Raw genomic sequence first — 26,284 nt, forward strand, 5'->3', positions numbered from 1 at the left:
GGGAACATATTTACTAAGTTTCAAGTTGATTGGACTTCAATTTCATCAAAAACTACCTTGACCAAAAACTTTAACCTGAAACTCCCTTTCATTTTCTATATTCAGTGGACCGTGAAATTGGGGTCAAAAGTCTAATTTTCTTTGAAATAAGAAAGATCATATCATAAGCAACAAGAGTACTAAGTTTCAAGTTGATTGGACTTCAGCTTCATCAAAAACTACCTTGACCAAAAACTTTAACCTGAAAGGACACACAGACAGACGGACGGACGAACGAATGGAAGCACAGACCAGAAAACATAATGCCTCTGTACTGTCATAGGTGGGGCATAAAAATTACAATAAATTGGTAAAAAATGACTATAAAGGGCAACAACTCCTTACGGGGTCAACTGACCATTTTAGTCATTTAAACTTATTTGTAGATCTTACTTTACTGAACATTATTGCTGTTTACCGCTTATCTCTATCTATAATAATATTCAAGATAATTGCCAAAAAATGGTATAATTTTCTTAAAATTGCCAATTCAGGGGCAGCAACCCAACAACTGGTTGTTCGATTCATCTGAAAATTTCAGGGCAGATAGATCTTGACCTGATAAACAATTTAACCCCATGTCAGATTTGCTCTAAATGCTTTGGTTTCAGAGTTATAAGCCAAAATCTACATTTTACCCGTATGTTCTACTTTTAGCCATGGTGGCCATCTTGGTTGGTTGGCCGAGTCACGCCACACATTTTTTAAAATAGATACCACAATGATGATTGTGGCCAAGTTTGGTTTAATTTGGCCCAGTAGTTTCCTTTGGGCCAGGTGAGCTAAAAATAGTAACAGCAAAATATACTTGAATTGCTCACATCACACAGCTCAACTTAAGTTCTGAACCAAATATCAAATCATTTCACTTGGATGGAGAGTTGTCTTATTGGCACTCATACCACATCTTCTTGTTCATAGCAATACAAAATTTAAGTAATATACATGAATGATAAAAATACAATTCTGTTCTCAAAACAAACAAGTTCTTACTATAGAAAAGAAGTTGATATAATAAAAACCTTGATACTAGCAAAATGACTTACTGACTTTTTCTCCAGTTGTACTGGAAGTTTCATATAATTCAGAACGTAGATCTGAAAGCATAAAAATATTTGGTAAACATACATGTACTTTTAATATGAAAATAGCTACCAAATAAGTACAACATAGATAAATAAAATTCACATAACACTGTCAGTTCATGCTGACCCTAAGTAAGTTGTTTTGTGTTTTTTCCCCAAATGTATTCAACTATTAAGTTGTTTGTTTGCTGTCCAATTTACATATACCTGAGCACTGGAACAAATTATTCAAAAGCTGAAACAGAAATTATCATGATGCATTAAGTGCATACGATACAGTTACAGGGGAGGTAATGACGTTGCTAACGTAAATTGTTATTTTCGCGACGTCAAACTGTGACTTATCAGGAAAAGATTCAGTTTTCGGCTGATTTTTATCATTCAAACTGATTTTACTTCAAAATGAGTTCATGGACCTCTCTTTTTTAAAATAACATTTGGTTTGATTACGTAAAAAGATTATGTGTACCAATTTTCATGAAAACATAAATAGTTTACTTTTTTTAAATTTGATTAATATACAGCAAAAAATTATGGGTTTTTGCTACATTCATATTCATTTGATTAATTTGAGTTATTTGCAAAAATAAAATGTACAAATTTATGCAATATTTATATAACACATAAATTACAAATAATTTAACAAAAAACAGATCGTGTTTATCTTTTTAAACAAAAAAGTATATGTATTTCTATCCAAAGGAAAAATACGTCCACAAATCCGTATTTTTTGGGAAATATCTGAAAGTTGAACCTCAATTTACCCAAAAAGTAGCACATGAAGGTACATTTTTTATTACATATTTGATTTAATCAGGTAAAAAAAAACCTTCATGCAAATGTTCATCAAAATTTAAATACTGGATCAAAACTGTATCGTATGCCCTTAAAGGAACAACTAGAGAAGACATTGCTAAGTTGTAAAACTTGAGTCTCATCTATTAGTTTAGTTTCTGAACAATAAAATATGTTTATACTAAGGAATAACTGTAACTGATAATACAATGGTTGCACGACAATAGTGTGACTTCCCTGCTAAATGAAAACCAATGAATTCACATAGGAATCATGTAATTTCATTCCTCTGGTAGCATATAACAATGAGATAACTTGTGTAGAAAAAACATAAAGGTCTTTGCATTATTAAATGAACTGACATTTAAAGTCAACATGGTCAATGTAAAGTGCTTGTAAGCACTGAACAGTAAAGATTGCTTCAATTTATCAGTGTGATGTAGAATTGGTTGTAGTTGATTTAACAGCAATTTTAGACAAAGGAAGATAACTCCAATTTTTGGAGTTAACAATGATATCATTCTATTTTTAGAACAGATATTAGATTCTTGCACATTGCAAAAGTTATGTTATTTTCTTGACAAGTGAAACATCCTTTTGTGTCTTGAATATCTGAGCATAAAAATTACCTCGATAACATTCGAGAAATGTTCCTGGATAGGATGGATAGGAAATATAGAAAGTTATGATCAATTCACTATATTTTGTGAAGTGATGAGTTGGAAGATTTCAATATCAAGTCAGTCCCATAAGGTTTTGATTGCATTTCATGCAATCTTTACTGAATTTTTTTAGCTACCATTGATGCAACAACCCATTGTTCTTCCCTTCTGTAACTGACTTTGAACTTATTCTATACTTAACTATCTGTTGACTGAAAATACTGACCTCGTGCTAATGATTGTACTTGACTTAGTGGTGTAGCTCTGGAACCTGGTTCTATGTCAACCATATCCTTCTTAGTACCACATAAATATATTAAACAGTCCTACAAATACATGTTCATACTTTTAAATAGAATATATGTTTCAGTTCTATTGAAAAGAAACAATATTATCCATGATAAAATATCTCCTATTGTAATTTATGTTCAAAGGAAACTATGTCTCACTCAAACTATATATTTTTTTGTCCAGTTTACCCTGAAATAGGGGTCAGTCCTTATTTGGCAAATAATTAAAAAGTTCACATCAAAGTGTATCAAGTTTCAAAATTCAAAGAAATGTATCAACCACACAAAGACCAACACATGCTTTTCAAAAATGCTGTTTCAATTGTCTTTACATATATCTACATGCCTTAGTTTAGGTATAGACAAATTGTAAAGAATATGTCTATTGTTGAGACTGTATTTTTACCATTCAGTTGGGGTTTTTTTCATTGATTTGCTTTCTCATAGATGCATATGGTACCCAGATATCCCTTAATTCAAAAGTACATTGTATGCAATCGGTTTAATGGAGGACTGAAAATATCTGCCATCAACATCAAATTTCCTACATGAGAAAAATTATTCAGATAACAGTCTGTAACTAAAGAATAAATACTAATATTCTAATTTGTCTCTGAACAACCTATTCTCCTCCCTTCAATTTAGACCAATGAGATAAACAAAGAAAATAAGAGGAGCAAACAATGAAAGCACTATTTGTATTCTGTTAGAAAAGGGTTTCATTGAGGAGTGGATCCGGACAAGAAATATTTTTTGTAAAACATGGAAATTTCTTATACAGAAGTTTGGAGGGTTTTTTCACAAAAATTTCACAAATGTCATTTTTACAGAAAATAGTTAGCAATTGAGGGAAAACATATGGTCTCATTAGACGGTTATACCATTTATTGTATACATAGCTCTGCATGATCTTCTACATTATTTGCATTCAATTTTTGTCTCATAGCATTTCTGATAGAGGGTCTTCCAGAAATGACTCAGCAGTTTTATTTTTTGATTTACTCACAGGTTCGTTACGCTCTAATTCACCAGACCAGTATCTGGCTTTATCAAAACTTTCAGCATCAGTTAAATCAAAACACAATATGGCAGCCTTAGCACCTCGATAATATATCCTGCTCATGGACTGGTATCTCTCAGAACCAGCAGTATCCTAAAACAATAAAAATATATGTCATATCTCATATGCACATTCTGCTTATGAACTGACTGACACATTCCCAATTTCCATTCTCAATTTTATGAAACTACTTGTACCTCTCATTACCTGCAATATCATAAAACCATAAAAAGCTATATTTTTTTTTTACTTTAATCACATTTAAACGCTAATACTCAGTAATGTTGTAAACTGTATGTTGACCTTAAGATATATTTTGATAGGATTTATTAATGTTTGCTAAATGTCCAGTAGTAAATATTTCATGCATGTTCAGGTCCAAAAAAAATGATGATAATTACAATAGATAGTTCATGTAACAGGGGTGGACTGGGATGAAGGGCAGGACATTTTGACTGCCACTGCAACATGAAAAGCCCATGGAAAATTTGTGTTTCACTTATGAAGTAGGACCCTGCAATTAGTAAATAATAAGTAGATAATAATCAAAGTGATGGAAATCACTCATGGAAAGATTAAAAGAGTAGTTTAAATTATTTCATATTAAGGTTTGGTGGGGGAAATTGAAAATTCATAAAGCACTATTGCTGAAAATTGCATTAACAGCAGGTGTTTAAGGGAATACGATACAGTAGCAGGGGCAGATAATAACGTTTTCAAAACTGTTCATGTTGTTTTTCGCGACGTTGGTAACCAGAACGTTGTAATTTCGCGATGTTTCTAATCAGAACGTTAACATTTCGCGACTTTGCTTGAAAAGAAGTCATATTTCGCGGAATATTTACTGACGTCATAAATTTCGATTGCGCGAATTTCAAAAAAGTACCTGCTAAAAAAGTGGTCATGCCGTTTCTAAAAGGCGGAGAAATCCAAAATCAAAAACAATTTTGCATGACGAAATTGAAGAAATGGTGATAGACACAGAAGAGGGTACTGACAGTATAACATGGAAAGACGGAAGAAGAATTGTGAAGCTTTTTAGTCTGGCACTGAATAACTGCCAAAACAGCACGACCTAGCTGAATCTGCTTAACGTAGAGAAAGAAAAATGTCAAGGATTTGGGGTCTATCTTACTATTCGTTGCTTAAACTGTAACATGCTGAAAAACATTTTACAAATAACACAATTCGGAACAAAACGACCTGCATTATTTAATAATGAGTATAATTGGTAGCTGCTTAACATCCAGCGGCAAATATATAATTGCATATTTATGACATTCAAATGTTATTTTAATGAAACTTAAAGAATGAGAAAACTTAACGTATGAACCCGTGATTATGAGAAAAATTTAACAAATTGTATCCAAATCGGGTTTGGTGTTGAAATCCATATACAAAAGGCATAACTACGGCATGTTGTACAGCTGTGCAATATTTTTCATGACGAAAACAGTTATTTTCAATTATTGATAATGAATTCTAAGTAAATAATACTATCTTGAATTGAAAAACATCAGAATCAAAATAGTTAAGTTTGTGTCTATTTTTTCTTTTCTTGTTTAGCATTTGGCAGCCTCCAAATTTTACGGAGAATTGTCATTGCAAGGCCAAATTTAACAGACTATCAATGAAATAACAAAACCGACTGCATGTGCGAGACCCTCATTGGTGGACAAGGTCGCATAACACCCCTATTCGTAAATAAAATAATAAATAAAGAGAGTGTCTCATCATGTTCTAGACTTGAAATTGGTACATAAAAAAAAATAGCCGATTTTAATTCGGATATTTTAAAAACATATAATATTGTATGTGTATGTAGAAAAACTGTCAATAAAAGTCCGTTAAAAAGATTTCAAAAAATATATTTGTGTCGTTTTTGGTTTGAATTTAAACAAAATATTACCTATAGATGCAGAATTGTCACACGTTAGTTTGTTTGTAATTAGTTGTATTCTTTTTGTATATGACACTGGATGTAATAGACCAAAACAAGAAAACGCCGGTTCACATGCTGTTAAAAGGGCTTGTAATTAAATGGTGTCTTTTGGTATCATGTTCATCATATTTGTATTTTGTTCATTGTTTTGTACTTAAATCAGGTCGTAAGTTTCCTGTTTGAGTTGTTTTGCATTTGTCATGTAGGGGCCTTTCATAGCTTACTATGCAGTATGGGTTTTACTCATTGTTGAAGGCCATTCGATGTACTATAGTAGTTTAGCCATTTGGTTTCTGATTGAGATTTGCCTCATTGGTAATCATACCATGTCTACTTATTTGTATAAGCATGTCCCTATTGTACTTCAATGTATTCAATTTATGGTATCGCCTCACTTAATGTATTATAGTTGATTCACATTTTGTCATGTCAATAATGTCATCTATCCCCTTACAGTACATGAAGCAATTTAGAACTAATGTCGGACGGAGATGCACCTTTATACTTCTATCAGATTTTCTTTTTTGCCGTATATCTGATAAAGCAATCTGCTAGAATCATTTTTTATAGTCTTTTTTTATATTATGAAAAGGTTCCTGTCCAAATTTCGTTTCGTAAATGTTTAGCAAAAATATTTTTCCATTTTATGTTTGGGGTTGAGTTCAATATCGTAGCAGCTACGTAGCTGCTATCAATATTTATGTAACAACTAGTATATAGCTACACGTTCAATAGTGAAAATCTACTAGCATATACTTGACAGCGAACTCGTGTACGGCGGGAATGATTACAGACGTCGTAAAAAATTAAGGTATATGGCTTTTATTGAAAAAACAAGCACATGGACCCCATTTTTTTTCTTTTGCAATCAATCAAGTACTGTTTCAAGAACACTCCACCAAAATTTCAGGAAAAAATCAACAATCATATTTTTTCTGCACTTCCGAAAAGAAACAAAAATATGGTCAATTTCTTTATTTCGGATATAGCAATCAAAATCCGGAACATGATGATTTGAATTAACCTTATACTTGTTTCAGCATGTTGATGCCATGGATCAAGGGAATATTTTACAAAAAAAACGGTTAAGTTATGACTTTTCGTTCAAAAGTATTGTTACTTTCTTTAAAAGTCATTATTAATGAAATTTCAGGGATTTTCTTCCAAATATGCAAATTTCGAACCAAATTATCTCAAAAAGTAAGTCATGAAGGTACTTTTTTCTTTGCATATTTGAAAAGTACACATTGAAATTGACCTTCTATCAAAATTTTAAGAAAAAATCAACGAGGGATCTCTACTGTATCGTATGCCCTTAAGAGGAAAAGTTTTTTTCCAGTATGAGGATAAAATGAGCTCAAATTAAATAACATGAGTCTCCTTATTTGCACAATTTTATTTAAAATGCAGTTTATATCTTATCCAAATAATGTTGCCTGTTCTGAACATGTTGCAAAAAAAACAAAAAATGCTGTTACTAAGTAAATGTTACCAACTATCCTTGTAAGACAAGAATCTGTATAATTATGTAACACAGAGGTTGAAAGGTAATGTGGTCAATTTGATTGACAGTTTTTTTTAAAAGAGGTGGGACATTGTAATTAAAGGTCTACCTTTTATCTGTTTGTTTGTTGATAATGACAGTTGTCAATCATACTAGTATTGTATCAATACTCAATAACCTAATCAAAATGTTTTAAAAAAAGCCTGCACATAAATACACCTTAATGATATACATTCTTAAATGAACTGCTCTAAAAATATACCCATATTTTCAGTTTATATGTGTATTATGTGCACATACATGAGAACTATAGGGAACTAAATTTCAGTGTGAATCCATTTAGTAATTGTAGCTAACCTGTCATGTTGTTAGGGAGGCCAGTGCCTAAGTAAAGATTTAGAACAAGTTCTAATCTTTCCAAAAATGATAGAAATCTACAGTACCATGTTTTGAGGTCTGCAAAATATTATAAAATTTTTATGAAATTCTCTTTATCTTCTGCTAAACAATAATTTTGTCTTAGTTACCCAAATATTCAGTATTACAGTCTTCCCATTTACTTTAACTCTAGCAGATGCGTATGCTGCTCCAATAGTCTGAAAAAGAAACAAAATGTCACTACACTAAAATGATAGTAAATCTGAATTGATACTTACATTGTATGTCTGGGAGAAATGATGATTATATATGTGTAATTGGTTTTAATCTAGCTTTCAATAACTGAGAATACACATAAATTGGTAATTTGTGTCTTTTGTTTTCATGAGAGTTATTTTTGTGCTTCTTACCAAATTGTTGAGTTATTGGCCGCTTTCCAATTGATTTTTACAGTTTGTTATAAAGATATGCTGTTTATCACTAACCCATGGTAAGAGAGGGTTGAGAACTACAGGTTAAACAATGCTTATTACAAGTTAAACCTGGTCACATTCTGTATGTGCCTCTCCACAGTCAGGCACCTATAATTAAGTGGATGTCAGGGTTGCTGTCTATTATAAATAATATGGGTATTTTTGTTAATTGTGTTGTCATAAATGAAGACATTGTCATTGATTCTCCTCTTGGAATTGATTCAAAATTGTGTAATGTCTGGGCCTGGATGTTTTAAAACCAGCATCATCAAAGCACCGGGTTTGTTTAGTGGATCAGAGAAGATTTTACTGTCAATGAGGACCCTTTCCTATATAAATTATCAAAAGGTAATACACAAGCTATTTTGTATAGGATAGTGACCACTATCAACAGTAAAACCTTATATGACTTAACAAGGCCTTAATACATTAAAAGACTTTTAAAAAGATCCACATTGTTTGCTTTCAGATCATTATAAAAGACTGACCTTTGATCAAATGTAGGATTATAGTCTGTAGGAAGCTGGAAGGTGTCACAGAAAAATCAGAAAATTAGAACCTCATAGTTATTTGGACTATTATCAATCTAATTAAAATTACTCGCTCATTTTTTATGCTGGGTCGGCTCGCAGAGTTTGGAGGATTCAGTGTGGAGATTTGATTTTAATTAGATTGGACTAGTATATCATGATCAGTCTTAAAACAACAGTTGCAGTATCCAGAGGCAGATTACAATGGGACAGGGCCAAGACCTCTTTTTCTAGGAAAATTTTGATTGGTAATACAGGGACTCACTGAAGCGTGATGGGAATGGGCCCTTTTTTTAGGCAGTCAGTGGGCCCAGCCACTGGTATCAACATATAAACTGTTTTGTTAGAATTAACCATGAGTTAACTTACATTCTGATAAGGTGTATCAGTAAACATTTGGTTGACATATCTTTGTACAAGACAAGTTTTTCCTGCATAAGCTTTTCCAAGTAAAACAATTTTGATGTCCAGTTCGCCCTCTTTTCTTTTGTTCATTGTAGGAAACTTGTTAAAATTGGTCAATTAAATACATATCAAAATCGATAACAACTAAACTGAACAACTTATTCTGTCATATTTTAAAACTAATAGCTCCTAGGATATCATATCATGGGACTATTAATTTAGCACAATTGTTCTTCCCACTTCTACTTTCAGTTTTAAAATCTGTATCAACTCTGTGCTTGAAATCTAAAATTAGAATCATTCACGGTCGATTTCCACGTGTGTGTCTCACAACAATAACAGTAAGTTTTAAATATATATGTCATTTTATAATCAATTTCGGTGGGTAATTATGATAATCTAAATTTAAATGATCACGACCGTTATAAAATGATCACGACCGTTATAAAAGATATTTTCACAAAAATACGCAAGACAAAAAAAAAAAGGAAACAAGTTCAAGATCACTCACTTACTGGTACTGATAGCACTAGCAGTGTTTTTTGAAAAATGTACACATACATTACGAGTAATATCAAATAGGGAATATCCCATTATACATGATCCATACACAATAAAAGGAATAGACCAACTCGAAAGAATACAAAGAAGGGACCAATAAAGAGATCAATATAATTATAAAGTCTAAAGACTACAAATAAAGAAATGATGGAAGTATCACAAAAATGATGCAAGATCTAGAAATTTTATGAAAACAACAGAGGTTAATATTTTCTATGGGGTGGTGGAGAATCAGGTACCAGCAATGCCAAATCAAACCATACAATTTTCTGACTGTTTCATCGAACATAGGAACATAGACTAGTCCGAGATTACTCTAATGTCCAACAGCTTGTCTGGCAAAACAGCCTTTGGAAGTCAGAGTAATCTCAGACTAATCAAACAATGTCATAATTGTAGTCAAAATAATAGTCAAAATAATAATTATGTTTTGAAAGGCTTTTTTTGTTTGTTGTGTAGTGGGGTTGCTTCCCTTTAGTACAGGTAGAACATATATATAGCCAGTCTTAATCAACTGAGCTAGGAAAGTACTTCTTTAGCTCAGTCGGTTAATGCGCTGCCTTGTAACACAGAGGTACTGGGTTCGAGTCCCAGTGGAGACATACGATTTGTAAGATGAATTATGCTCTCCGGTTACATTTGCCGCCCAACTAAAAAATCCATGATGGTTATCTAGAGTATAGCCAGGGTTTGTGTTGTTAAGAGTCATATATAAAGATATGATGACTCTTGTGGTGGGGGAATAGTGTAGGGGGGTTGCTTCCCCTTAGTACAGGTAGAACATATAAAGCCAGTCTTTATCAACTGAGCTAGGGAATCGATTCATTGGCTCAGTGGGTTAACGCAGCGACCGGGGTTCAAATCCCGGTGGTGACGATATGAATTTGTAGAGTAGATACGTGCTCTCCGGATACAGTTGCTTTGACTACTTCCATGACTACAAACATTGGGAAAGACAATCCCAAATAAAAACTTAGAGCTGCTGTTGACTGGAACAACCTTGAAGGTAGTCCAATTATTTAATTATTTGAACTACCTTTAAGGCAGCAAATTAGTGACAGCTGTGTCAACCAAAGGGTTTAAAGCAGCCCTAATAGTAATACTCAGAACTAATTGCATTTTCTATCCCCTGTTGTGATAGAGCCTACTTGGGATTCTTTGCCGCCATTACCCATACAGGTACAGAATGTATTATACAGCAGGGCTCACACTACCAGGTGACTAGGGCTAAGAATTCACTTTCCTGACCGTCACTTCGCTGTCACAGACCCACAAAAGCAAAAACAAGTCGCCCTGTTGTTTACGATACTCACTGTCAGTCGCTTTCATCATCAGACATTTTCAATCTTTATGAAGTTGTTGAAACATCAAATTTTTATTTATATTAGATAAATTCAGACATAAACGATACATTTTCTTAAGAAAAGCGGTTGAAGCATTGTCTTTACAGTGTGTAGCAGGTTATTTAATAAAAAGACAACTTTTCATCAATCATATGTCAATTTGTCATGCACTTTCGGTGCTTGTTACTCAAAAAACGTACATCAACCTAACTTTTGGCAGCAAAATAAGTTTGTTACTTTATTTAAACGTCATAAAAGTTGCCTCCAGTAAATGTTTAATCTATTTATTGCATTAAAAATGTAATTTTCCTTTCCAAATAGCTTGTCAAACATCGTTTATTTTTGTAAATTTTCTTGCATTTGTCTGCCATTGACCGGTTTCTAACTACGAATTAGAACCAGACCAGTTATGACAGAAATCCTTATTTTTAGGATAATAACTACAGACGCATGGATGGAACAGCTGATCGAAGAAAATATATATATCCGAAAATGGCCCAGCTTAACTTTATTTATCTTTTGATGAGAAACACTGAATTTCATACACAAGATAGTTTTTAATTAAATTGTAATTGATATATTATAGTTTCTTTAAGTACCTATTTGACATAAAAAAAAAAAAACCCAACCTTTTTAGTGCTAGATATTTAGGTGGTAGTGTCTCACAAGAACCTAAATTTAAACAACTTTGAATTTGAACTGTTACTTTAATTGTATACTCAGATATGAATTGAACAATATAAAAAGAACATTATTTACATATGACCCTTTATACTATAGTAAAATCCAAACATTGTAGCACAGTACACGAAGGAGCGCTTCTCTTTCAAATCCCATCACATCTCACTAAGGAGATTGATTTTTGGAGTTTTGGTCCCAACAGTTAAGGAATTAGGGGTCAAAAGGGTCCAAAATTAAACTTTGTTTGATTTCATCAAACAATGAATTATTGGGGTTTTTTGATATGCCAAATCTAACCGTGATATGGTTCTTTGATATACTGAATCTAAACATGTACTTAGATTTTTGATTATGGGCCCAGTTTTCAAGTTGGTCCAAATCGGGATTCAAAATTAAACTTTGTTTAATTTCAACAAAAATTGAATATATGGGGTTCTTCAATATGCTGAATTTAACCATGTGTTTAGATTTTTAATATTTGGGCCCGGTTATCAAATAGACCACTTTCGAGTTCATCCGTCACCGGAAAAAACTCATCAATTATACGCGCCTTTATGACGTCATTTACCAGATAGAGGGGGTCGCCTGTATCCCTGCACTATTTACGTTCATTAAGCGTTTTAGTTATCGTCATTGTGCAGGATAAACTAGAAATAATGGTTGTTCTGTAGGTACTTAATGACAATTCCCTAATGACAGCAATGCTGATTGTCAATTTTGAGAATTCAATTTGCCGAATAATTCGTACAATATAGAATTATAGTTTTCCAACCACTCGCTCAACATTGGAATGGAAGTGACGACGCCCCTAAACGCACAAATGACATTCACTAAAACCAGAGTTTTTGAAGGAAATGCATCAAACTCGAAAGTTGTCTATTGGTCCACATTGAGGTCTTAAGGTTCTAAAATTGAACATCATTTGATTTCATCAAAAATTGAATTCTTGGGGTTCTATGATAGGCTGAATCTAACCATGTATTTAGATTTTGGATATTGGACCATAATAGGTAAATGTCCAATTTAAAATTTTTAAGTTTTTAAGTTTAAGTTCTTAGACCACATTCATTCTGTGTCAGAAACCTATGTTGTGTCAACTATTTAATCACAATCCAAATTTAGAGCTGTATCAAGCTTAAATGTTGTGTCCATACTTGTCCCAACTGTTCAGGTTTCGACCTCTGCGGTTGTTTAAAGCTGCGCCCTGCGGAGCATCTGGTTACAAATTATTTTCAACAGTCACTTCTGGGCCAAATTAATTATAGATAATTGTAAGCAGCAAGAATTTCCAGTAAAGTAAGAACGACAAACACATCACGATCACCAAAACATAATTTTGTCATGTGTCCTTTGTTTAATATGCACAAAGACCCAGGTGAGCAACAAAGGCTCTTTATAGCCTCTAGTTATGTTATTTCTTCATAGACAGACAAAATGTTACAGCCTTTCCTTAAATAATTATTTTTTCAATACATTATTTATCTGTTCCTCCATCATAATAAAAGAGCTTTATGGGTGGATTCAAGATAGATAAATAAAATTAAAAAATAAACGCAATGAATGAGGTTGTTATTAAAATGCCTTTTTGTGCTTCTTTGTAAAATATTTGTTTGTTTTTATACTAAGTGATTAAGATTATAACACACTGTTGACTGCTGTACCCCTCGGTGTTTTGCATTTGTGCCGATCTGTATTTCATTTGTGAGGATATTTTCTTTCATTTTCGCTGATTTTTTTTTCATTTGCGCTGATTTTTTTTACAGGTAAATTACAGGTGAATAGATATAAGATGTGGTATGAGTGCCAATGAGACAGCTCTCCATCCAAGTCATGTTATTTTTCATTTATCATTAGACCTCTTCTGTCAGCTAGTTGTACAAAATTTTATATTATGAATTGTCAATCATAACGTATATAACTGTTGTCCTCTTCTTATCACGGAAGGTGGAAGTAGGATTTTGAGTAGAATAATTCAGTTTAAAAGCACTATATGCACAAGACATTTTAAAGATATAGAAAATTTTGGTATGAGTGCCAATGAGACAACTCTCCATCCAAGTATCAATTTATAAAAGTAAACCATTATAGGTCAAGTTACAGCCTTTAACACGGAGCCTTGTAACCTAGTAAGATAAGGTATAGTACATGTACAAGTATTAACTTACCTGAAAATCCAATAAGAAACAATTATAAAATCGGCGCAAATGAAAGAATGAAAATTTTAAAATTCGGCGTAAATGTCATACGCACGTACCCCTATTTTTGACATTTTTACCTATTATGTTCACACATCGATCGTTGTCAATAGAATGGAAGGGCAGACACGAAAATTACTGAACTAATAGATTAATATGTTTCCCTTCCGTGGTAATTTTTTTTTTAAATCGGAGGTTATGCATTTTCTACATCCAACTTGAAAGATACCAATGTCATCGACTTGATATCTAACTATTCTGCATTACTATGTAATAGATAAATTGGAAACTTAAGCAAATGGTGTTTTTAAAATAAAACATTTCTTAATTGAGAAGAAAATTGTAATTTTGTTTGTTTCTATCAACTTTTGAAATTGTTGTCACTATAGTAAACATTACAGTAAGCATTTATCGCCTTCTCTAACAAAGAGCTCCGATTCTTTTGTTCTGTTTCAACTGGGTTTTCGACTGACAGTCACATAAAATTCCATTTTGTCACTCAAGAAAAAATTCCAAAAAATGGGTAACAATTGTATCGAAAAGAGAATATCGAGTGCACCTTTTTATGTTAGGGCGTGTTTGATTTGAATATTTTGTCTTTATATCGTACAAAGCAAGAATATTTCATACATCGTCTCGCTTCAGATTCTATAACATAAAAAAATTACAGTACTAAAGGATGAAATATATGGGTCAAGTAAAATACCTATCTAATGAATCACAAAAACAGAGTAGGTGTATTCGAATAGCTATTTTTTTACTGAAAGTACTTGACGACAGTCTTTCAAGTTGGATGATGAAAATGCTTACTTCGAAAAATTATAATTTTTTTGTGTGTGATAACTAGGGTTTATAGTCTTTAACCCCTAAAAAAAATCTAGTCTGCCCTTCCACGAAATATTTAATTAGATTTTTTTTAAATGTTTATGAATTTTCAAAAATTCCACCTGACAGCCGATCAGACAATAGTTTTGAATTGAATCAATGCAGACAAGCTCATTAACTGATGCTCATTAGCTAGTTGATACATTAATTTGTCTTTTAAAATACAACTGACATATAAGGATCATAATGGTGTAATGTGGATAAATTTATCTGTTTCCAAGAGCAAAATTGGCAGCGCGTCATCCCTCCAATGGCTTCCATTTCTATGATTGTGAAAATGAAGTGGCGTAATGGGGAGATAATTTTGACGAAGTAGAATCCTGACTGACTGTTATTCAAGTGAGCGGTTTTGCTAGCTATGAAACCAGGTTCAATCCACCAAGAAAATGTCTGTACCAAGTCAGGAATATGACAGTTGTTTTCCATTCGTTTGATGTGCTTGAGCTTTTATTTTTGCCATTTCATTAGGAAATTTCCATTTTCAATTTTCCTCAGAGTTAAGTATTTTTATGATTTTACTTTTTTCTAGGAAACTGATAATCCTTATTTGAAAAAATTTAAGTTGACCAATGAACACTGGAATTGCGTTCAATCATGTCAATATCAAAGGTCCTTGTAAGAAACATATGATCACCATCTATACACCATTGATTTATTACTCATGTTAATTCACCCTTTCATAATTGTATAACTTTGTTTTTATTCTCTTTTTTTCTCATTTTTATACGACTGCAAAAATTGATAATTTTTTGGTCGTATATTGGTATCACGTTGTCGTCGTCGTCCGAAGACATTTGGTTTTCGCCCTATAACTTTAGTATAAGTTAATAGAAATCTATGAAATTTTAACACATGGTTTATGACCATAAAAGGACGGTTGGGATTGATTTTGGGAGTTGAGGTCTGAACAGTTTAGGAATTAGGGGCCAAAAAGGGGCCCAAATAAGCATTTTTCTTGGTTTTCGCACCATAACTTTAGTATAAGTTAATAGAAATCTATGAAATTTTGACACAATGTTTATGACCATAACAGGACGGTTGGGATTGATTTTTGGAGTTTTGGTCCCAACAGTATAGGAATTAGGGGCCAAAAAGGGGCCCAAATAAACATTTTTCTTGGTTTTCGCACAATAACTTTAGTATAAGTAAAAAGAAATCTATGAAATTTAAACACAAGGTTTATGACCATAAAAGGAAGGTTAGGATTGATTTTGGGAGGTTTGGTCCCAACGGTTTAGGAATAAGGGGCCCAAAGGGTCCAAAATTGAACTTTGTTTGATTTCATCAAAAATTGAATAATTGTTTTTCTTTGATATGCCAAATCTAACTGTGTATGTAGATTCTTAATTTTTGGTTCGGTTTTCAAATTGGTCTACATTAAAGTCCAAAGGGTCCAAAATTAAACTGAGTTTGATTTTAACAAAAATTGAATTCTTGGGGTTCTTAGATATGCTGAATCTAAAAATGTACTTAGATTTTTTGATTATTGGCCCAGTTTTCATTTGGTCCAAATCGGCGTCCAAAATTAAACTTTGTTTGATTTCATCAAAAATTGAATAATTTGGGTTCTTTGATATGCCAAATCTGACTGTGTATGTAGATTCTTAATTGTTGGTCCCGTTTTCAAATTGGTCTACATTAAAGTCCTAAGGGTTTAAAATTAAACTAAGTTTGATTTTAACAAAAATTGAATTTTTGGGCTTCTTTGATATGCTGAATCTAAACATGTACTTAGATTTTTGATTATGGGCCCAGTTTTCAAGTTGGTCCAAATCAGGATACAAAATTATTATATTAAGTATTGTGCAATAGCAAGAAATTTTCAATTGCACAGTATTCAGCAATAGCAAGAAATCTTCAATTGCACAGTATTGTGAAATAGCAAGAAATTTTTAATTGCACAGTATTGCACAATAGCAAGAAATCTTCAATTGCACAGTATTGTGCAATAGCAAGAAATTTTTAATTGCACAGTATTGCACAATAGCAAGAAATCTTCAATTGCACAGTATTGTGCAATAGCAAGTATTTTCAATTGCACAGTATTGCGCAATAGCAAGAAATATCTAATTGCACAATATTGCGCAATAGCAAGAAATTTACAATTAGAGTTATCTTTCTTTGTCCAGTATAGTAGTTGAATCAACTTAAATCATTGTTTTACACAATATACAATGTATATTATTCACTTTTACTACCAACTGTAAATTAAAACAATCTTTACCATTCAGTGATAACAAGCACTTTTTTTACATTTTAATATTTTATGATTTATTTGAATGAGTAGTTAATGTTGCAAATCTATTAGAAATTTGAATTGAGATCAGTTTTGGAATAAGGGAAAGGGGGCTGTGAAATAAAAATGGGGGGGGGGGTAAATTTTTCTCATTTCAGATTTCATAAATAAAAAGAAAATTTCTTCAAACCTTTTTTGAGAGGATTAATATTCAACAGCATAGTGAATTGCTCAAAAGCAAAAAAAAAAAATTTTTAAGTTCATTAGACCACATTCATTCTGTGTCAGAAACCTATGCTGTGTCAACTATTTAATAACAATCCAAATTTAGAGCTGAATCCAGCTTGAATGTTGTGTCCATACTTGCCCCAACTGTTCAAGGTTCAACCTCTGCAGTCGTATAAAGCTGTGCCCTGCAGAGCATCTGGTTTTTATTAATAAAAAAAATACTTTTATTTGCACTTTACATTAAATTGCATAACATGGTTAAAGTGTTATTGTTTTTGACATCAAACGACTCTGTCACACCTTCATTGGATTTTATGAAATTTGACAGAGGCATTACATGTATGTCTTAATAAATATTTGTATTTTTTATCCTGTATTTTACTTAAAAGTGAAATAAGTTTGTTTTGAAGTTTACAATAACATGTTTACATTTATAACATTTTTGGACATTATTACACTTTTCAGATGAATCGGACAACCCGTTGTTGGGTTGCTGTCCCTGAATTGGTAATTTTAAGGAAATTTTGCTGTTTTTTAGCTCACCTGGCCCAAAGAGCCAAGTGAGCTTTTCTGATCACTTGGCGTCCGTCGTCGTCCGTCGTCCCTCATCTGTCGTCTGTCGTTGTTAACTTTTACAAAAATCTTCTCCTCTGAAACAACTGGGCCAAATTTAACCAAAAGTGGCCAAAATCATTATTAGGGTATCGAGTCTAAAAATTGTGTCCGGTGACCCGGCCAACCAACCAAGATGGCCGCCATGGCTAAAAATAGAACATAGGGAAAAAATGCAGTTTTTGGCTTATAACTCAAAAACCAAAGCATTTAGAGCAAATTTGACATGATTAAAATTGTTAACCAGGTCAAGATCTATCTGCCCTCAAATTTTCAGATGAATCGGACAACCCGTTGTTGGGTTGCTGCCCCTAAATTGGTAATTTTAAGGAAATTTTACTGTATTTGGTTATTATCTTGAATATTATTATAGATAGAGATAAACTGTAAACAGCAATAATGTTCAGCAAAGTAAGATTTACAAATTAGTCAACATGACTGAAATGGTCAGTTGACCCCTTTAGGAGTCATTGCCCTTTATAGTCGATTTTTAACCATTTTTCATAAATCTTAGTAATCTTTTACAAAAATCTTCTCCTCTGAAACTTCTGGGCCAAATTAATCCAAACTTTGCCACAATCATCATTGGGGTATCTAGTTTAAAAAATGTGTGGGGTGACCCTGCCAACAAACCAAGATGGCCGCCATGGCTAAAAATAAAACATAGGGGTAAAATGTAGATTTTGGCTTATAACTCTAAAACAATAGCATTTAGAGCAAATCTGACAGGGGTAAAATAATCTATTAGGTCAAGATCTATATGCCCTGAAATTTTCAGACAAATCGGACGACCCGTTGTTGGGTTGCTGCCCCTGAATTAGTAATTTTAAGGAAATTTTGCAGTTTTTGGTTATTATCTTGAATATTATAATAGATAGAGATAAACTGTAAACAGCAATAATGTTCAGCAAAATAAAATCTACAAATAAGTCAACATGACCAAAATTGTCAGTTGACCCATTAAGGAGTTTTTGCCCTTTATAGTTAATTTTTAACCATTTTTCTAAAATTTTAGTATTCTTTTTAAAAATCTTCTCCTCTGAAACTACTGGGCCAAATTTAACCAAACTTGGCCACAATCTTCATTTGGGTATCTTGTTTTAAAAATGTGTGGCGTGACCCTGCTTACCAACCAAGATGGCCGCCATGGCTAAAAATAGTACATAGGGGTGAAATGTAGATTTTGGCTTATATCTCGGAAACTGAAGCATTTAGAGCAAATCTGACAGAAGATAAATGTTTATCAGGTCAAGATCTATCTGCCCTGAAATTTTCAGACAAAACAGACAACCTGTTTTGGGTTGCTGCCCCAGAATTAGTAATTTTAAGGAAATTTTGCAGTTTTTGGTTATTATCTTGAATATTATAATAGATAGAGATAAACTGTAAACAGCAATAATATTCAGCAAAGTAAGATCTACAAATAAGTCAACATGACCAAAATTGTCAGTTTACCCCTTAAGGAGTTATTGCCCTTTATAGTCATTTTTTAACAATTTTCATTAGATTTTTGTAAATTTTTTGTAAATTTTTAGAATATATTTTCCACTGTAATTACTGGGCCAAGTTCATTATAGATAGAGATAATTGTAGCAAGAAGAATGTCCAGTAAAGTAAGATCTACAAACACATCCTGATCACCAAAACACAATGTTGTCATGAATTTATCTGTGTCCATTGTTTAATATGCACATAGACCAAGGTGAGCAACACAGGCTCTTCAGAGCCTCTAGTTCGTAAATCTTAGTAACAATCTTTTACAAAAATCTTCTCCTCTGAAACTACTGTGCCAAATTAATCCAAACTTGGCCACAATCATCTTTGGGATATCTTGATTAAAAAATGTGTCCGTTGATGGCCGCCACGCCTAAAAATAGAACATAGGGGTAAAATGCTGTTTTTGGCTTATTACTCAAAAACCAAAGCATATAGAGCAAATCTGACTGGGGTTATATTGTAAATCAGGTCATGTTTATCTGCCCTGAAATTTTCAGATGGATTGGACAACCCATTAGGTTGCTGTCCCTGAATTGGTAATTTTAAGGAAATTTTGCCGTTTTTATACGACCGCAAAATTTGAAAAATTTTTCGTCGTATATTGCTATCACGTTGGCGTCGTCGTCGTCGTCCGAATACTTTTAGTTTTCGCACTCTAACTTTAGTAAAAGTGAATAGAAATCAATGAAATTTTAACACAAGGTTTATGACCACAAAAGGAAGGTTGGGATTGATTTTGGGAGTTTTGGTCCCAACATTTTAGGAATTAGGGGCCAAAAAGGGCCCAAATATGCATTTTCTCGGTTTTCGCACTATAACTTTAGTTTAAGCTAATAGAAATCTATGAAATTTTGACACAAGGTTTATGACCACAAAAGGAAGGTTGGGATTGATTTTGGGAGTTTTGGTTCCAACAGTTTAGGAATTAAGGGCCAAAAAAGGGCCCAAATAAGCATTATTCTTGGTTTTCGCACAATAACTTTAGTATAAGTAAATAGAAATCAATGAAATTGTAACACAAGGTTTATGACCACAAAAGGAAGGTTGGGATTGATTTTTGGAGTTGAGGTCACAACAGTTTATGAATTAGGGGCCAAAAAGGGGCCCAAATAAGCATTATTTTTGGTTTTTGCACCATAACTTTAGTATAAGTAAATAGAAATCTATGAAATTTAAACACAAGGTTTATGACCATAAAAGGAAGGTTGGGTTTGATTTTGGGAGTTTTGGTCCTAACAGTTTAGGAATAAGGGGCCCAAAGGGTCCAAAATTGAACTTTGTGTGATTTCATCAAAAATTGAATAATTGGGGTTCTTTGATATGCCGAATCTAACTATGTATGTAGATTCTTAATTTTTGGTCCCGTTTTCAAATTGGTCTACATTAAGGTCCAAAGGGTCCAAAATTAAACTTAGTTTGATTTTAACAAAAATTGAATCCTTGGGGTTCTTTGATATGCTGAATTTAAAAATGTACTTAGATTTTTAATTATTGGCCTAGTTTTCAAGTTGGTCCAAATGGGGGTCCAAAATTAAACTTTGTTTGATTTCATCAAAAATTGAATAAATGGGTTCTTTGATATGCCAAATCTAACTGTGTATGTAGATTCTTAATTTTTGGTCCAGTTTTCAAATTGGTCTACATTAAGGTCCAAAGGGTCCAAAATTAAACTAAGTTTGATTTTAACAAAAATTAAATTCTTGGGCTTATTTGATATGCTTTATCTAAATATGTACTTTGATTTTTGATTATGGGCCCAGTTTTCAAGTTGGTCCAAATCAGGATTCCATATCAAGTATTGTGCAATAGCAAGAAATTTTCAATTGCACAGTATTGCACAATAGCAAGAAATATCTAATTGCACAATATTGTGCAATAGCAATTAATTTTCAATTGGAGTTATCTTTCTTTGTATAGAATAGTAGTTGATAATATATGTTGGAAATTTGCCAGACATGACTATGATGTCATTTTCTATTTTTATTTGCCAATAACTTTATGTAAATAACTTCATTGGAAATTTGCCAATATAAAATGTTGCTGATGAAGCTTTTTTTCCTTATCTTATCTAAAATGTTTTTATACGACCGCAAAATTTGAAAAATTTTTCGTCGTATATTGCTATCACGTTGGCGTCTGCGTCTTCGTCGTCGTCGTCGTCGTCGTCGTCGTCGTCGTCGTCCGGCGTCCGAATACTTTTAGTTTTCGCACTCTAACTTTAGTAAAAGTGAATGGAAATCTATGAAATTTTAACACAAGGTTTATGACCACAAAAGGAAGGTTGGTATTGATTTTGGGAGTTTTGGTCCCAACATTTTAGGAATTAGGGGCCAAAAAGGGCCCAAATAAGCATTTTCTTGGTTTTCGCACTATAACTTTAGTTTAAGTTAATGGAAATCTATGAAATTTTGACACAAGGTTTATGACCACAAAAGAAAGGTTGGGATTGATTTTGGGAGTTTTGGTTCCAACAGTTTAGGAATTAGGGGCCAAAAAAGGGCCCAAATAAGCATTATTCTAGGTTTTCGCACAATAACTTTAGTTTAAGTAAATAGAAATCAATGAAATTTAAACACAATGTTTATGACCACAAAAGGAAGGTTGGTATTGATTTTGGGAGTTTTGGTCCTAACAGTTTAGGAATAAGGGGCCCAAAGGGTCCAAAATTGAACTTTGTGTGATTTCATCAAAAATTGAATAATTGGGGTTCTTTGATATGCCGAATCTAACTATGTATGTAGATTCTTAACTTTTGGTCCCGTTTTCAAATTGGTCTACATTAAGGTCCAAAGGGTCCAAAATTAAACTTAGTTTGATTTTAACAAAAATTGAATCCTTGGGGTTCTTTGATATGCTGAATTTAAAAATGTACTTAGATTTTTAATTATTGGCCTAGTTTTCAAGTTGGTCCAAATGGGGGTCTAAAATTAAACTTTGTTTGATTTCATCAAAAATTGAATAAATGGGTTCTTTGATATGCAAAATCTAACTGTGTATGTAGATTCTTAATTTTTGGTCCAGTTTTCAAATTGGTCTACATTAAGGTCCAAAGGGTCCAAAATTAAACTAAGTTTGATTTTAACAAAAATTAAATTCTTGGGCTTATTTGATATGCTTTATCTAAATATGTACTTTGATTTTTGATTATGGGCCCAGTTTTCAAGTTGGTCCAAATCAGGATTCCATATGAAATATTGTGCAATAGCAAGAAATTTTCAATCGCACAGTATTGCACAATAGCAAGAAATATCTAATTGCACAATATTGTGCAATAGCAATTAATTTTCAATTGGAGTTATCTTTCTTTGTATAGAATAGTAGTTGATAATATATGTTGGAAATTTGCCAGACATGACTATGATGTCATTTTCTATTTTTATTTGCCAATAACTTTATGTAAATGACTTCATTGGAAATTTGCCAATATAAAATGTTGCTGATGAAGCTTTTTTTCCTTATCTTATCTAAAATGTTTTTAGATAATGTATGTTGGACATTTGCCAGACATGACTATGATGTCATTTTCTATTTTTATTTGCCAATAACTTTATGTAAATAACTTCATTGGAAATTTGCCAATATAAAATGTTGCTGATGAAGTTTTTTTTATTGTTTTATACAATAAACAATGTATATTCACTTTTACTACCAACCAATCTTTACCATTCAGTGATAACAAGCACTTTATTTTACATTTTAATATTTTATGATGTATTTAAAAGAGTAGTTATTGTTGCAAACTCCATTAGAAATTTGAATTGATATCAGTTTTGGAAAAAGGGAAACGGGGATGTGAAAAAAAGGGGGGGGGGGTTAAATTTTTCTCATTTCAGATTTCATAAATAAAAAGAAAATTTCTTCAAACATTTTTTTGAGAGGATTAATATTCAACAGCATAGTGAATTGCTCAAAGGCAAAAAAAAACTTTTAAGTTCATTAGACCACATTCGTTCTGTGTCAGAAACCTATGCTGTGTCATGATCAACTATTTAATTTTAGATTTAAAAAGTTTGAAGAAGAAATCTTTAATTGATTTGTAAAATCTTGACATTTGTTTTGTGTAAAAAAAAACCATGTAATGTCAAAAATTTGATCACAATCCAAATTCAGAGCTGTATCACGCTTGAATGTTTTGTCCATACTTGCCCCAACTGTTCAGGGTTCGACCTCTGCGGTCGTATAAAGCTGCGCCCTGCGGAGCACCTGGTTAGATAATGTATGTTGGACATTTGCCAGACATGACTATGATGTCATTTTCTATTTTTATTTGCCAATAACTTTATGTAAATAACTTCATTGGAAATTTGCCAATATAAAATGTTGCTGATGAAGTTTTTTTTATTGTTTTATACAATAAACAATGTATATTCACTTTTACTACCAACCAATCTTTACCATTCAGTGATAACAAGCACTTTATTTTACATTTTAATATTTTATGATGTATTTAAAAGAGTAGTTATTGTTGCAAACTCCATTAGAAATTTGAATTTGAATTGATATCAGTTTTGGAGAAAGGGAAACGGGGATGTGAAAAAAAAGGGGGGGGGGGGGTTAAATTTTTCTCATTTCAGATTTCATAAATAAAAAGAAAATTTCTTCAAACATTTTTTTGAGAGGATTAATATTCAACAGCATAGTGAATTGCTGAAAGGCAAAAAAAAACTTTTAAGTTCATTAGACCACATTCATTCTGTGTCAGAAACCTATGCTGTGTCAACTATTTAATTTTAGATTTAAAAAGTTTGAAGAAGAAATCTTTAATTGATTTGTAAAATCTTGACATTTGTTTTGTGTAAAAAAAAACCATGTAATGTCAAAAATTTGATCACAATCCAAATTCAGAGGTGTATCACGCTTGAATGTTTTGTCCATACTTGCCCCAACTGTTCAGGGTTCGGCCTCTGCGGTCGTATAAAGCTGCGCCCTGCGGAGCACCTGGTTTGTTATTATCTTGAATATTATTATAGATAGAGATAAACTGTAAACAGCAATAATGGACAGCAAAATAAGATCTAAAAATAAGTCAACACAACCAAAATGGTCAATTGACCCCCTAAGGAGTTATTGTCCTTTATAGTCAATTTTAAACAATTTTCATAAAATTTGTAAATTTTTACTAACGTTTTACACTGAAACCACTGGGCCAAGTTCATTATAGATTGAGATAATTGTAAGCAGCAAGAATATTCAGTAAAGTAAGATGTACAAACACATCACCATCACCAAAACACAATTTTGTCATGAATCCATCTGCGTCCTCTGTTTAATATTCACATAGACCAAGGTGAGCGACACAGGCTCTTTAGAGCCTCTAGTTTTAAATCAAATAATAACGATGAATAGCATCTGAGGTAAAAAGTTTTGATTTAAAAGAAAAAAAATCTTATGTTTATTGATAAATTTTAATTTTTGTCAATTAATATTACATGTTTACACTTACAGTATCAGTTCCATACTAGACATGCAGGTTCTGTGGAACCCTACTCAGGGATAGCTCTGAAATATATCTAATGGTGCCCGAGTTGTTCATCATTGTCTTAAAAACCATACTTAAACAGACTTGATTTCAAAATAGATATTTAATCATTGATGAGAATAAGTTTTACCATTTATTGAAAATAAAACCGCCACATAGGAGACTCAGTAAGCCATGAGAACAGTTATAAAATAGAGCCTTAAAATAGATCTTTGAGGTAATCTGGCTCAGAGACATTTTGATACAGGTCTCACAACAGCCCTTTAGGTATAAGGAAATTTGTATACCAACGTTTTTATAAGTTTGAAATCTTCATTATTTAAAATGCTACAGTATAATTTAGTGAAATATTGTACATGTATCTGAGGTCATTTATTATAATTTCTCATTGAACCAGGATTATGTACAATCTTTTACTACTTTATAAACATCTAAAACACATTAAGGGTTCAAGTTTAAGTTATACAAACTTATTTACCTTCAATGAATGAATAAAACTTACAAATTAATTTGACAAGGTAAATATCGAAATTGCCTTAATTGGAATTTTTCAGATATTTTTAAAAACCTGATTGAGATTAAAAGGGTAAAAGCCATTTGTATGTATCAATATTCAAACACTCGTTCAGGTATGAAATACAATTGATATACAATTCAGAATAGTTGTATCTTATAACTGTGAGGTAATATATATCATGTTTTCAACATCTTTGATTTAAAACCAATCTTATTAAAGTTTGAAATGATTCCAGTATTGTAATGTATTGTTGCATAAATTAAGTGTGCCAAACATCGTCTTGTCATTTAACATGAGGGATAATTCTATTATCTTATTTGCTTTATTTTTCAGTCCATTTAACTGGAAGTACTAAACAGTCAACAAGATTCCGTTTAAATTTATGGGATTTTCAGTCATAATAATGTAACCACCAGGACGTCTGTCAAGGATTTTTATTCTTCGTTACTGGGGTCTGTTCAAAATTTAAACGAATAGTGATCTTTTTGCTGCATAGTAAACAAATCTTTCGATTTTTATGGTGTGAACAGAAAAACAATTTTTATGGAAGGATAAGTTGAGCGAACATGGCTAAAAGTAAATTTGAATATGTAAAGCAGTTTGAGTCGGAAGACAAATGTTTGCCTAATTGCTGGATAGTTGTTAGAATAGATGGGAAGTCATTCCACAGGTGAGTCTAAACGTATGTTAGAATAAGTTTAAGGCAATTTACAAATCAATTTTGTCAAGCACAGAAATAAAATAGACATATATTTCACCTTGTTTAAGCACCTTTCAAGATAAGACCTGTTTTATTGAGGTATAAATTTTTATAACAGAAAGTTTAGTTAGTGATCTATTGCATGGATGTTTTAATTAAATATTTAGACTATTAAAAGTGTATTGCT

At 32.2% G+C, this 26,284-nt stretch overlaps 2 protein-coding genes across 3 annotated transcripts in view; one reads left to right on the forward strand and one right to left on the reverse strand.

Moving 5' to 3' along the window:
* The window catches only part of LOC143073387 (ras-related protein Rab-24-like), a 16,145-nt gene extending 6,742 nt beyond the window's left edge, over positions 1-9,403 (reverse strand). For both annotated transcript variants that reach the window (XR_012977490.1, XM_076248888.1), the window contains exons 1-5: positions 9,128-9,403; positions 7,905-7,973; positions 3,878-4,024; positions 2,808-2,907; positions 1,086-1,136 (exon numbers count right to left, since the gene is read on the reverse strand). Coding sequence is in view for 1 of the 2 variants with exons in the window: in XM_076248888.1 (XP_076105003.1) it covers positions 1,086-1,136; positions 2,808-2,907; positions 3,878-4,024; positions 7,905-7,973; positions 9,128-9,253 (493 nt within the window). In the remaining variant the exon portion in view is untranslated. The remainder of the gene's footprint in view (positions 1-1,085; positions 1,137-2,807; positions 2,908-3,877; positions 4,025-7,904; positions 7,974-9,127) is intronic.
* A 43-nt stretch (positions 9,404-9,446) lies between these two features.
* The window catches only part of LOC143073386 (putative tRNA(His) guanylyltransferase), a 33,428-nt gene continuing 16,590 nt past the window's right edge, over positions 9,447-26,284 (forward strand). The window contains exons 1-2 of the mRNA XM_076248886.1: positions 9,447-9,504; positions 25,731-26,067. Coding sequence (XP_076105001.1) covers positions 25,964-26,067 — 104 coding nt within the window. The 5' untranslated portion in view covers positions 9,447-9,504; positions 25,731-25,963. The remainder of the gene's footprint in view (positions 9,505-25,730; positions 26,068-26,284) is intronic.

Source organism: Mytilus galloprovincialis, chromosome 4 (genome assembly GCF_965363235.1).
Source record: "Mytilus galloprovincialis chromosome 4, xbMytGall1.hap1.1, whole genome shotgun sequence".
In the NCBI taxonomy this organism is placed as follows: domain Eukaryota; kingdom Metazoa; phylum Mollusca; class Bivalvia; order Mytilida; family Mytilidae; genus Mytilus; species Mytilus galloprovincialis.